Source organism: Magnolia sinica, chromosome 11 (genome assembly GCF_029962835.1).
Source record: "Magnolia sinica isolate HGM2019 chromosome 11, MsV1, whole genome shotgun sequence".
Lineage (NCBI taxonomy): Eukaryota > Viridiplantae > Streptophyta > Magnoliopsida > Magnoliales > Magnoliaceae > Magnolia > Magnolia sinica.
The window spans coordinates 5234046-5248491 of record NC_080583.1 but is presented as its reverse complement, the minus strand read 5'-3'; the positions used below and the strand labels follow the sequence as shown (position 1 = coordinate 5248491).

At 41.3% G+C, this 14446-nt stretch overlaps 1 protein-coding gene across 1 annotated transcript; it reads right to left on the bottom strand.

The window, feature by feature from the left end:
• Positions 1-1612: 1612 nt before the first annotated feature.
• On the bottom strand, positions 1613-8451 carry LOC131219122 (flavanone 3-dioxygenase F3H2-like). Its single transcript, XM_058214119.1, has 2 exons — positions 7979-8451; positions 1613-1916 (listed from the first exon to the last, which is right to left on the bottom strand). Exons 1-2 carry the CDS (start codon positions 8449-8451, stop codon positions 1613-1615), a joined length of 777 nt encoding a protein of 258 aa, XP_058070102.1.
• Positions 8452-14446: the final 5995 nt, after the last annotated feature.

Here is a 14446-nt window from a genome sequence, read left to right as displayed (position 1 = left end):
CTCTCTCTCTCTAGTTCTCTCTCTGTGATCTTCCCTCTGTAACTCTCACACTCTCTCTCTGTAATTGAGAGAATGACAGGGGATTTAACGTGGTGAGTGACCCACGGATACATTGAATCTGGACAGTCCGCTGATGTCAGCAATGACGTTGGATGTCTTCAAGCGCGACTTGGCCGCGACACCGATGTGGGTGGGACCCTGACTGTAGGGTTTGCCTCGATGTATGCAATGTATATCCACGCCTTTCATCTGTTTTTCCATATTATTTCATGGAATAATCCCAAAATTGAAGAAGAAAAAAGTTTTAGATAGACCACACCATGGAAAACAGTGATTATTGACCATTAAAAAACTGTTGTGGGCCATATGTTTTGATCGAACTGATATTTGTTTTTTTTCTTTTCATTTATTTATTTATGACTTTATCAACAGGTTGGATGGTCAATAAACATCATGGTGGACCCTAGGAAGTTTCTAACGGTGGGCCTTCAATGACCATGTTTCTAGTTGTGTGGTCCACCTGAAATTTTCATCTGCTTCAGGTTTTGGAACTATGCCATCAAATAAGATGTAGAAACAAAATAGACGGCGTGCCCACGCCGTAGACCGATTTTCTCAAATCATTTTAAGGTACGTTCCTGAAAACGAAGCAGGTCCACACATCTCCAGTGGACCACACCAAAAGAAGCTGCAGCGATAATGACACCTACCGTTGAAACCTTTCTAAGGGCCACCTTGATGCGTTTTTTACCATCCAATCTATTCATAAGGTCACGTAGTCGTGGATGAAGTGAAAACACAAATATCGGCTTGATCTGAAGCTTTTCGAGCTCCTAAGAAGTTTTTAATGGTGAACGTTCAATACCCAGTTTGTGGTCCCCTTAAGCCCTATACCTGCCTCACTTTTTGAATCTTTCCTTAAAATGATCTGATAAATATTATGAACGGCGTGGATAAATCAATTACATCACGGTGGGCCCCACAGCGACCTGTCCGAACGGATTGGGGTAGGACGCAATCCGCGTCCGTCAGCGCTCCTCTTCGCACACCAGCCAATACACTTCTGGAAAGAAGGCAGTTTCTCTATTTGAACTCCCGGGATTGAGAAAGCCTTTGGTACTCTGGCGGAGTGTAGTAGATGATACGCATGCATTTAATAATTATTTAGATATTGCGTATCTAGCATGCATTTTATTCAAATTAAATCGTTCAAAATTTGAGTGTCAGTTTGGATGAATCACGAACTAAAAAAATTATATTTGGTTATTAGATTATCAGATTGGTGGACATTTATTGGACGGTTGAAGAAAAAATATGCAATGGTCCCACTTCAAAGAAGTGTCGATGAATCAGGGGTTAGGATCGTCCAAACAATTTGAGATTGGGGTAATAACTTAGATTCATTGGGTTACGAAATTACGAAATTCATTGGGTTACGAAATTTAGCCATTGGCCAACGCTACTAGGACTCTACGTCCACGCATGGCCCACCTAACGAATGGACCATCTCCATCTTTTGCGGGGCCCACCATTTCGATGGTCTGATGTCCCATGCAACTGACTTTTCAGCTCATGATAATCAGAAACGAGATCGAGCCGTTTAGGTCTTCCATTACCTCAATTCAGGAGGATAGGTGGGCCACCGATTCCTCAACTCCTGCACTTCTTGATCATCAGGCTCGTAGGAAGCTGGGATCACCGTTGGATCGTGGACAACAAAATCAAAAACCTCCTTCCAATCTCTCACGTTCTTGGTATGCTCGGTATCGTAGTAGCCCAGCGAATTCACTTCGTCGCGCCGCACTTTCTGCTTCTCCTCCGGCGACAGTGCGAAGAATTGCTTCGCCGCCGATCCGATCTGGTCTAGAAGATCCAACGGCACGCCATGGTTGATCACTTGGAAGAAGCCCCAATCCCTACAGGCGGCCCCCACCTCCGCGATGAGGCCCGAAAGGGACTGCAGACCTTCGGCGAGAGATCAATCAGCGGAATTCCGCCCGCCTCGATGATCGTGGGCTTGGGCCTGTGCTCTACGGCCCGGATGAAGGCCCGATCAACCTCACAGCCCATCTCTCTCTCTCCAGTTCTCTCTCTGTGATCTTCCCTCTGTAACTCTCACTCTCTCTCTCTGTAATTGAGAGAATGACAGGGGATTTAACGTGGTGAGTGACCCACGGATACATTGAATCTGGACAGTCCGCTGATGTTAGCAATGACGTTGGATGTCTTCAAGCGCGACTTGGCCGCGACACCGATGTGGGTGGGACCCTGACTGTAGGGTTTGCCTCGATGTATGCAATGTATATCCACGCCTTTCATCTGTTTTTCCATATTATTTCATGGAATAATCCCAAAATTGAAGAAGAAAAAAGTTTTAGATAGACCACACCATGGAAAACAGTGATTATTGACCATTAAAAAACTGTTGTGGGCCATATGTTTTGATCGAACTGATATTTGTTTTTTTTCTTTTCATTTATTTATTTATGACTTTATCAACAGGTTGGATGGTCAATAAACATCATGGTGGACCCTAGGAAGTTTCTAACGGTGGGCCTTCAATGACCATGTTTCTAGTTGTGTGGTCCACCTGAAATTTTCATCTGCTTCAGGTTTTGGAACTATGCCATCAAATAAGATGTAGAAACAAAATAGACGGCGTGCCCACGCCGTAGACCGATTTTCTCAAATCATTTTAAGGTACGTTCCTGAAAACGAAGCAGGTCCACACATCTCCAGTGGACCACACCAAAAGAAGCTGCAGCGATAATGACACCTACCGTTGAAACCTTTCTAAGGGCCACCTTGATGCGTTTTTTACCATCCAATCTATTCATAAGGTCACGTAGTCGTGGATGAAGTGAAAACACAAATATCGGCTTGATCTGAAGCTTTTCGAGCTCCTAAGAAGTTTTTAATGGTGAACGTTCAATACCCAGTTTGTGGTCCCCTTAAGCCCTATACCTGCCTCACTTTTTGAATCTTTCCTTAAAATGATCTGATAAATATTATGAACGGCGTGGATAAATCAATTACATCACGGTGGGCCCCACAGTGACCTGCCCGGACGGATTGGGGTAGGACGCAATCCGCGTCTGTCAGCGCTCCTCTTCGCACACCAGCTAATACACTTCTGGAAAGAAGGCAGTTTCTCTATTTGAACTCCCGGGATTGAGAAAGCCTTTGGTACTCTGGCGGAGTGTAGTAGATGATACGCATGCATTTAATAATTATTTAGATATTGCGTATCTAGCATGCATTTTATTCAAATTAAATCGTTTAAAATTTGAGTGTCAGTTTGGATGAATCACGAACTAAAAAAATTATATTTGGTTATTAGATTATCAGATTGGTGGACATTTATTGGACGGTTGAAATAAAAAATATGCAATGGTCCCACTTCAAAGAATTGTTGATGAATCAGGGGTTAGGATCGTCCAAACAATTTGAGATTGGGGTAATAACTTAGATTCATTGGGTTACGAAATTTAGTCAGTCGAATTTGAGTTTTTATATGCCACGTATACAATTTCTGAGAGCCTGAGTATTGAGCTTCATACGCTGTCTGAGTACCCAAACCGCGTCCCCTTTCGGGAGTTTTTTCCTACCGTACGACCCACTTATGGCCACGTACCTTTTGAAGCCCACTTATTTTTACCTTCCAAGAATAAGGCCCTGCTGTACGGAGACCTTTTCACCAGACCAAAATACCCCCGCGTTTCGGATTGGCTGGTGCTCGAAGCCGAGCGCCGACGCTCCTCGAACTCCGAGTGGTACGAGCGGTTCAAAAGAGATCAAAGTTACATGGGCTCCACAGTTATGTATTTATTATATCCACAGCGTTCATCCATATTTTGAAATCATTTCGGGGCATTATCAAAAAAAAAAATCATATTCAAAGATCCATTGGACCACACAAGAAAGAGCAGCGGGAAAATTGATTTTCACTGTTAAAATTTTTGTTGGGCCCACCGTAACATTTAATTTCCATCCAATCTATTCACGTGATATAGGACACCTAGACCTACATGCAGAGGAAAAATAAATTTCATAATCGATCTGAAACTTCGTGACTCTAAGGGTTTCAACGATAGAAGATTCAATCCCCCAGCTTTTACAATGTGAGTCCAATATTGATAGCTTAGATCTATCTTATTTTTCATCTCAAGCCTTAATACGAGTTCACCAAATAGACGGACGCTTTGGATATAACTCATACCTCATGTGTGGGGTCCATCCAAGACAAGCAGGTAGCCACAAATATGTATATATAATCATATAATTTTTTCTCTTTTCATTCATTTATTTCTTTAGTCATTTAACAAACATATCTTCTAAACCAAGAATGAGTTATTTGAAGTACCATATACGATTTTCTGATGGTATGGAAAGCTACTTTAGCACAACCAACTATGGTTATTATTCGAATGATTTGCATCAGGTTGATAGTTGTTGAAAATCCATTTCATTCACTTCGGGTCAATTTCAATCAATTCGCGATCAATTTCATTTATTTCACGATCAAATATCCTTCATTTCATGGTCAAATTCCATGTATTTCAACAGATCAATATTGCTTTTTCTATAGAATATTGATGTCATGTTTGGATGAGAGATTTTCACATGAGTATTAATTCCGATGCATTTCATCATCTAATTATGTGTTTAAACAAATATTATAAAATTGTTCTGTTTGATGTAATCTGTAATCCAAACAGGCCTTTAGGTGGCCCCTCACCTGATGAATGGAACGGATCAATTCCCTTCACTTCACGGTCAATTCCATGCATTTCATGGTCAATCCCCTTCACTTCACGATCATTTCCATTCATTTCATGGTTAATTCCCTTCACTTCACGATCAATCCCAACTATTCCCCTTTACTTCACGGTTAATTCCATGCATTTCACGGTGTGAAGTTGGTGATTCACAAGTTTGTGTCCATGTAGTAGGATATTGTATCCTCAAAGTTACACCTATTTCAAGATGAGATTGAGTAGCTTCGTGAGTCGAAATATTTGCAATGCTTCAAGCAAATAGTAATCTATTTCTTCATAGAATCAAACAAATGCTCCTAAATTGCTACTCTTGGTATTGGAGCATGTATTGTCCCATTCCAAGACCCACAAAAAAAATGATACATTTGGCTTGTCATCTGTATTGGTGTGAATTTTGACCGACTTCATGCCACATGAGAGTGGTAAAATACGTTTTCTATTGCTGGGTTGAAAGATGGACACAAATACTATGGGAGAGAATGGATGCATATTGGATAGTTTTCTAAAACATTTTCCAAGGTAGGCACCACTGTCCAGATGACCGATCAAGGGAAAGTGATTTCATCAAATAACAACAGATATAGATACTTAATGAGCAAATAAATAAGACAGATTCAGAAAGTTGGGGTTTGATAATCCTATGAGTGTGTATAGGCTACCCCTCTAACACTACCACACACGTGCAAGATCCAAGCTATCCATTAGGTGGCCCTGTAGCAATTGGCATCATTGCTCTATCACAAAGATCATGACTTTATCTAAATCTAGGTTGTTTACCATATATACAAACCATGACGACCCCCCAATGGAAACCTCTGGCAATGACCCTCATACGTCAGAGTGCACATAATCAAGTATTCCCTTACATACATGTTTTTTAGTTTTAAAAGATATTAATGTAGATTGTTTACCATATATACAATGCTCGCATATATCTAAATCAAAATTTTTAAAAGCTACAATCAAACAACGATCAAATAATACTTTCATGCCCCACTCGCTCATGTGGCCCAGACGAGCATGCTACATACGTACAGACGTGGAATTTTCAATAGCTTCTGGATCTCCACCCTTTGTCATCTTGAAGTTATACCACTATAGATTTAAGTGTAAGCAATTTTTAGAGAATTTTTTCGCATAAATAAATATCCTCTAACTTCGCACATAAACTAGCCGCAGTTTTCTCCCTCAAAACATTGTAAAAAATCTCATCCGTGAGAAATAAACGGATAAAGGATAAAGCTTTCTTATCAAGGGTATTTCGATCATCATCAGTTATAGTAGACTTTCGTTCCTTAAGAGCACCATCCTCTCCTTACTTGGTTAAAGAACCGATCATCTTGATCTTCCATAACTCAAAGTTATTTTTGCTTGAGTACTTCTCAATATCATACCTAATGCTTTCCATTGATGCTAATCCTACGGATTCAAATTTGTGCCCCAACGATTGCTTTGATACCTGTAACGCCCTAGAAATCGGGGGTCGCGCATACGCTCAACTCTCGAGTTCCCGAGAGTCACTTATAACCAAATTTCAATAATGTGCAATTAATTGAGAATAAATAAGTGACTAGTCCGATAGAAAATGGAAAAAAATCAGACAGTTAAGATTATCTCCCTGTTAAAAGTTTGTTGATACTCCATCCATAGTTGGTTGGAAAAAACTACAGGGTAACTGTATTGATTTTGCCGAAAGGCGGTGAAATGACAGAGAAGAATAAAAGCAGTGAATCTTTTTAAAGAATGTGGAGTCTAAATTTAAAGGAAAATCTAAAATATATGAAAAATCAAATACTAACCTCGTAAATCTTCCGTAAGGAAGGAAAACGACCCAATAGAAGAGAGGGAGGAGATGAGACTCTCTGCCTTCTCTTCTTTTTCTTTTCCCTTCCCGTTTTCTTTTTCTGGTATTTTTTTTTTTTCCTTTGTTCTTTTTTATAATGATTTGGCGTCCGGAGCTTTCTTTTATTTTTTTATTTTTTAAGTGAGTGGTGACGTGGACCAATGAGGATTAGGGTAACAGGGAATCCCTGTTTACCTGGTAACAGAGGATCCGGACTCCATCAAATAAGATGTAGAAACAAAATAGACGGCGTGTAACAGGGAATCCCTGTTTACCTGGTAACAGAGGATCCGGACTCCATCAAATAAGATGTAGAAACAAAATAGACGGCGTGCCCACGCCGTAGATCGATTTTCTCAAATCATTTTAAGGTACGTTCCTGAAAACGAAGCAGGTCCACACATCTCCAGTGGACCACACCAAAAGAAGCTGCAGCGATAATGACACCTACTGTTGAAACCTTTCTAAGGGCCACCTTGATGCGTTTTTTACCATCCAATCTATTCATAATGTCACGTAGTCGTGGATGAAGTGAAAACACAAATATCGGCTTGATCTGAAGCTTTTCGAGCTCCTAAGAAGTTTTTAATGGTGAACGTTCAATACCCAGTTTGTGGTCCCCTTAAGCCCTATACCTGCCTCACTTTTTAAATCTTTCCTTAAAATGATCTGATAAATATTATGAACGGCGTGGATAAATCAATTACATCACGGTGGGCCCCACAGCGACCTGTCCGAACGGATTGGGGTAGGACGCAATCCGCGTCCGTCAGCGCTCCTCTTCGCACACCAGCCAATACACTTCTGGAAAGAAGGCAGTTTCTCTATTTGAACTCCCGGGATTGAGAAAGCCTTTGGTACTCTGGCGGAGTGTAGTAGATGATACGCATGCATTTAATAATTATTTAGATATTGCGTATCTAGCATGCATTTTATTCAAATTAAATCGTTCAAAATTTGAGTGTCAGTTTGGATGAATCACGAACTAAAAAAATTATATTTGGTTATTAGATTATCAGATTGGTGGACATTTATTGGACGGTTGAAGAAAAAATATGCAATGGTCCCACTTCAAAGAAGTGTCGATGAATCAGGGGTTAGGATCGTCCAAACAATTTGAGATTGGGGTAATAACTTAGATTCATTGGATTACGAAATTATGAAATTCATTGGGTTACGAAATTTAGCCATTGGCCAACGCTACTAAGACTCTACGTCCACGCATGGCCCACCTAACGAATGGACCATCTCCATCTTTTGCGGGGCCCACCATTTCGATGGTCTGATGTCCCATGCAACTGACTTTTCAGCTCATGATAATCAGAAACGAGATCGAGCCGTTTAGGTCTTCCATTACCTCAATTCAGGAGGATAGGTGGGCCACCGATTCCTCAACTCCTGCACTTCTTGATCATCAGGCTCGTAGGAAGCTGGGATCACCGTTGGATCGTGGACAACAAAATCAAAAACCTCCTTCCAATCTCTCACGTTCTTGGTATGCTCGGTATCGTAGTAGCCCAGCGAATTCACTTCGTCGCGCCGCACTTTCTGCTTCTCCTCCGGCGACAGTGCGAAGAATTGCTTCGCCGCCGATCCGATCTGGTCTAGAAGATCCAACGGCACGCCATGGTTGATCACTTGGAAGAAGCCCCAATCCCTACAGGCGGCCCCCACCTCCGCGATGAGGCCCGAAAGGGACTGCAGACCACCGGGACCGACAGAATTTAACGGCGAGAGATCAATCAGCGGAATTCCGCCCGCCTCGATGATCGTGGGCTTGGGCCTGTGCTCTACGGCCCGGATGAAGGCCCGATCAACCTCACAGCCCATCTCTCTCTCTCCAGTTCTCTCTCTGTGATCTTCCCTCTGTAACTCTCACTCTCTCTCTCTGTAATTGAGAGAATGACAGGGGATTTAACGTGGTGAGTGACCCACGGATACATTGAATCTGGACAGTCCGCTGATGTCAGCAATGACGTTGGATGTCTTCAAGCGCGACTTGGCCGCGACACCGATGTGGGTGGGACCCTGACTGTAGGGTTTGCCTCGATGTATGCAATTTATATCCACGCCGTTCATCTGTTTTTCCATATTATTTCATGGAATAATCCCAAAAATGAAGAAGAAAAAAGTTTTAGATAGACCACACCATGGAAAACAGTGATTATTGACCATTAAAAAACTGTTGTGGTCCATATGTTTTGATCGAACTGATATTTGTTTTTTGCTTTTCATTTATTTATTTATGACTTTATCAACAGGTTGGATGGTCAATAAACATCATGGTGGACCCTAGGAACTTTCTAACGGTGGGCCTTCAATGACCATGTTTCTAGTTGTGTGGTCCACCTGAAATTTTCATCTGCTTCAGGTTTTGGAACTATGCCATCAAATAAGATGTAGAAACAAAATAGACAGCGTGCCCACGCTGTAGACCGATTTTCTCAAATCATTTTAAGGTACGTTCCTGAAAACGAAGCAGGTCCACACATCTCCAGTGGACCACACCAAAAGAAGCTGCAGCGATAATGACACCTACCGTTGAAACCTTTCTAAGGGCCACCTTGATGCGTTTTTTACCATCCAATCTATTCATAAGGTCACGTAGTCGTGGATGAAGTGAAAACACAAATATCGGCTTGATCTGAAGCTTTTCGAGCTCCTAAGAAGTTTTTAATGGTGAACGTTCAATACCCAGTTTGTGGTCCCCTTAAGCCCTATACCTGCCTCACTTTTTGAATCTTTCCTTAAAATGATATGATAAATATTATGAACGGCGTGGATAAATCAATTACATTACGGTGGGCCCCACAGCGACCTGCCCGGACGGATTGGGGTAGGACGCAATCCGCGTCCGTCAGCGCTCCTCTTCGCACACCAGCCAATACACTTCTGGAAAGAAGGCAGTTTCTCTATTTGAACTCCCGGGATTGAGAAAGCCTTTGGTACTCTGGCGGAGTGTAGTAGATGATACGCATGCATTTAATAATTATTTAGATATTGCGTATCTAGCCTGCATTTTATTCAAATTAAATCGTTCAAAATTTGAGTGTCAGTTTGGATGAATCACGAACTAAAAAAATTATATTTGGTTATTGGATTATCAGATTGGTGGACATTTATTGGACGGTTGAAATAAAAAATATGCAATGGTCCCACTTCAAAGAAGTGTCGATGAATCAGGGGTTTGGATCGTCCAAACAATTTGAGATTGGGGTAATAACTTAGATTCATTGGGTTACGAAATTTAGTCAGTCGAATTTGAGTTTTTATATGCCACGTATACAATTTCTGAGAGCCTGAGTATTGATCTTCATACGCTATTTGAGTACCCAAACCGCGTCCCCTTTCGGGAGTTTTTTCCTACCGTACGACCCACTTATGGCCACGTACCTTTTGAAGCCCACTTATTTTTACCTTCCAAGAATAAGGCCCTGCTGTACGGAGACCTTTTCACCAGACCAAAATACCCCCGCGTTTCGGATTGGCTGGTGCTTGAAGCCGAGCGTCGACGCTCCTCAAACTCCGAGTGGTACGAGCGGTTCAAAAGAGATCAAAGTTACATGGGCTCCACAGTTATGTATTTATTATATCCACAGCGTTCATCCATATTTTGAAATCATTTCGGGGCATTATCAAAAAAAAGAAATCATATTCAAAGATCCATTGGACCACACATGAAAGAGCAGCGGGAAAATTGATTTTCACTGTTAAAATTTTTGTTGGGCCCACCGTAACATTTATTTTCCATCCAATCTATTCATAAGGTCACAAAGACCTGGATGAAGCAGAGGAAAAATAAATTTCATAATGATCTGAAACTTCTGTGACTCCTAAAAGGGTTTCAACGGTAGAAGTTCAATCCCCCACTGCCTTTTACAATGTGGTCCACTTGATAGCTAGATCTATCTTATTTTTCATCTCAAGCCTTAATACGACTTCACCAAATAGATCGACGGTTTGGATATAACACATACCTCATGAGGGGACAGGAATTACACCAAGACAGGCAGGTAGCCACAAATATGTATATATAATCATATAATTTTTTTGCTCTTTTTATTCATTTATTTCTTTATTCATTTAACAAACATATCTTCTAAACCAAAATGAGTTATTTGAAGTATCATATATGATTTTGAGGTAGGAGAAGCTACTTTAGCCAACCAACCTGGTTATTTTCGAAGATTTCATCAGGTTGATGGTTGAAAATCCATTTCATTCACTTCGCGGTCAATTTCAATCAGTTCGCAATCAATTTCATTTATTTCACGATCAATATCCTTCATTTCATGGTCAATTCCATGTATTTCACAGTCAATTCCCTTCACTTCATGGTCAATTCCATGCATTTCACGGTCAATTCCCTTCACTTCATAGTTAATTCCATGCATTTCATGTACTGTCAATTCCCTTCACTTCACGGTTAATTCCATGCATTTCACGGTCAATCCCAGCAATTCCCCTTCACTTCATGGTCAATTCCATGCATTTCACGGTCAATTTCCTTCACTTCACGATTATTTTCATTCATTTCACAGTCAATTCCCTTCACTTCACGGTCAATTCCATGCATTTCATGGTCAATCCCCTTCACTTCACGATCATTTCCATTCATTTCATGGTTAATTCCCTCCACTTCACGATCAATCCCAACTATTCCCCTTTACTTCACGGTTAATTCCATGCATTTCACGGTGTGAAGTTGGTGATTCACAAGTTTGTGTCCATGTAGTAGGATATTGTATCCTCAAAGTTACACCTATTTCAAGATGAGATTGAGTAGCTTCGTGAGTCGAAATATTTGCAATGCTTCAAGCAAATAGTAATCTATTTCTTCATAGAATCAAACAAATGCTCCTAAATTGCTACTCTTGGTATTGGAGCATGTATTGTCCCATTCCAAGACCCGCAGAAAAAATGATACATTTGGCTTGTCATCTGTATTGGTGTGAATTTTGACCGACTTCATGCCACATGAGAGTGGTAAAATACGTTTTCTATTGTTGGGTTGAAAGATGGACACAAATACTATGGGAGAGAATGGATGCATATTGGATAGTTTTCTAAAACATTTTCCAAGGTAGGCATCACTGTCCAGATGACCGATCAAGGGAAAGTGATTTCATCAAATAACAACAGATATAGATACTTAATGAGCAAATAAATAAGACAGATTCAGAAAGTTGGGGTTTGATAATCCTATGAGTGTGTATAGGCTACCCCTCTAACACTACCACACACGTGCAAGATCCAAGCTATCCATTAGGTGGCCCTGTAGCAATTGGCATCATTGCTCTATCACAAAGATCATGACTTTATCTAAATCTAGGTTGTTTACCATATATACAAACCATGACGACCCCCCAATGGAAACCTCTGGCAATGACCCTCATACGTCAGAGTGCACATAATCAAGTACTCCCTTATATACATGTTTTTTAGTTTTAAAAGATATTAATGTAGATTATTTACCATATATACAATGCTCGCATATATCTAAATCAAAATTTTTAAAAGCTAGAATCAAACAACGATCAGATAATACTTTCATGCCCCACTCGCTCATGTGGCCCAGACGAGCATGCTACATACGTACAGACGTGGAATTTTCAATAGCTTCTGGATCTCCACCCTTTGTCATCTTGAAGTTATACCACTATAGATTTAAGTGTAGGCAATTTTCAGAGAATTTTTTCGCATAAATAAATATCCTCTAACTTCGCACATAAACTAGCCACCGTTTTCCCCTCAAAACATTGTAAAAAACCTCATCCGTGAGAAATAAACGGATAAAGGATAAAGCTTTCTTATCAAGGGTATTTTGATCATCATCAGTCATAGTAGACTTTCGTTCCTTAAGAGCACCATCCTCACCTTACTTGGTTAAAGAACCGATCATCTTGATCTTCCATAACTCAAAGTTATTTTTGCTTGAGTACTTCTCAATATCATACCTAATGCTTTCCATTGATGCTAATCCTACGGATTCAAATCTGTGCCCCAACGATTGCTTTAATACTTGTAACGCCCTAGAAATCGGGGGTCGCGCATACGCTCAACTCTCGAGTTCCCGAGAGTCACTTATAACCAAATTTCAATAATGTGCAATTAATCCGGTTTAATTATGCAGCCTGAAATTCCCTGGAACATGAACATAATCACACAAGTCTACTGAAATGAAAGAGGTCTATCATACATACAAGTCCAAAAATATAAATGGGTCGCACAAGGTGTTACCTAACCAAAACAACAAAAGAATGCTATGTCTTAAAAAAAAATATGGCTGAGCCCACATCCTAGCAATCCCAATCCTGCCCCTCAAGCCGATGGAGAGCCATCCATCAACTGGAAGTAAGATAACTCATCGTCCTCGTCGAGGCTCGCCTCGCCAGGCTCCTCCAGTCCTGAGTCACCTGCATTTATGAACGGGTCTGGTTGGTATTTTGAAACACCGTCCAAGAGTGGGAGTGAGTGATCAACTCAGTGGGTGCTATTAATCTTAAGTTATCATAGGCATCAATTATAATATGATCTTAATGAAAAACAGTCAATCACAAACGTCTAACTAATCTTATTAATGCGCATGCATGCAGGGTGTATGATGCATGCCCTCACCGCAATGCTCCCTCGAGCAACTCCATCTAATGATCGCATATGTCCACGCTCCCTAAGAGCGACCTCGACTGCCGAGTCGCCACCCTAACTAATGCGATGCAATGCGATCGTGTTAGCCGAGTTATTAATTAGGTCCATTCATCCAACAGGTTTGGGATTCTGATACACCACACATATCAATGCCCTCAACTAGTTGCGAGGCCAAGACCCCCCAATGCGTGAGGCCGAGATCCCACGGTCCGTGATCTCGTCGAGTTCCTCATCCCCGACTTCAAGCACATGAGGAGTGCCGAGAGAAAGGGATCGCTCGGGGTCACTATGGGGAGGCGCGGTACCCCAGCATAGGCCGACAGCTCGGACACAGTGTCCCATTCCACCATGCCCGGCTCACGAGACTGTGGACCAGTTTCAAGTGGGTTATTAATGGGCTACAACGGTTGTAAGGTGAATCAGGTTCCATACATATGTGAGCAAACGAGGTTAACAAACAAGGTTGGTCAGACAGTAGGCTAGACCGCACGGGTCAGGCGAGCGTGAGACGAGTGACATCGGGCACAAAAGGACCCATGTAGTCGAACTACAGCCACCCAAACACACCCGCTCAAATCCTCAAGTCTAGCCTTAGTGTAGTCCTACTGATGGGACTATCATCTCTCCTCGTGTTCCTGACCAACCTAAGAGGGTGAGGATGATCCACAACATGCCAACTAGCCAAATTATCAACAAACATAACAATATCATATTCACAGGCATCTCAACCATATAAAAACGAATATTCCTGCAAGCAAGAAAACATTATCATGAACACAGAACGTGCGAGAGTGTGGGTTTGAGGGGAAGTTAAACACTTCCCCCATCTTAGGAAAATCAAGTACACAAGAGGAATGGAATCATATATACCATGAAGCAACAATATATGAAAAAGTATCAACACGGCATGAGCATGTTATCCATACACAAAATCATGTGAGAAACACGAATGACATCACAAGAGAGCCAAACATGCAATTCATACAATCACAACAACATACTATTCCTAGGGTTTCCCTAGACTTTCAAATACAACTTTCAAGCAATCAAAATCATTAAGCTCGTATTAAAATTGGTGCTAGGCCACCTAAGAACAATAGACCGCACCTTCGAATTTGTAGAAGGCGTGGGATCGACCTAGGAGGGTGGATTTTGGGGGTTGATCAGCTGGAATCCC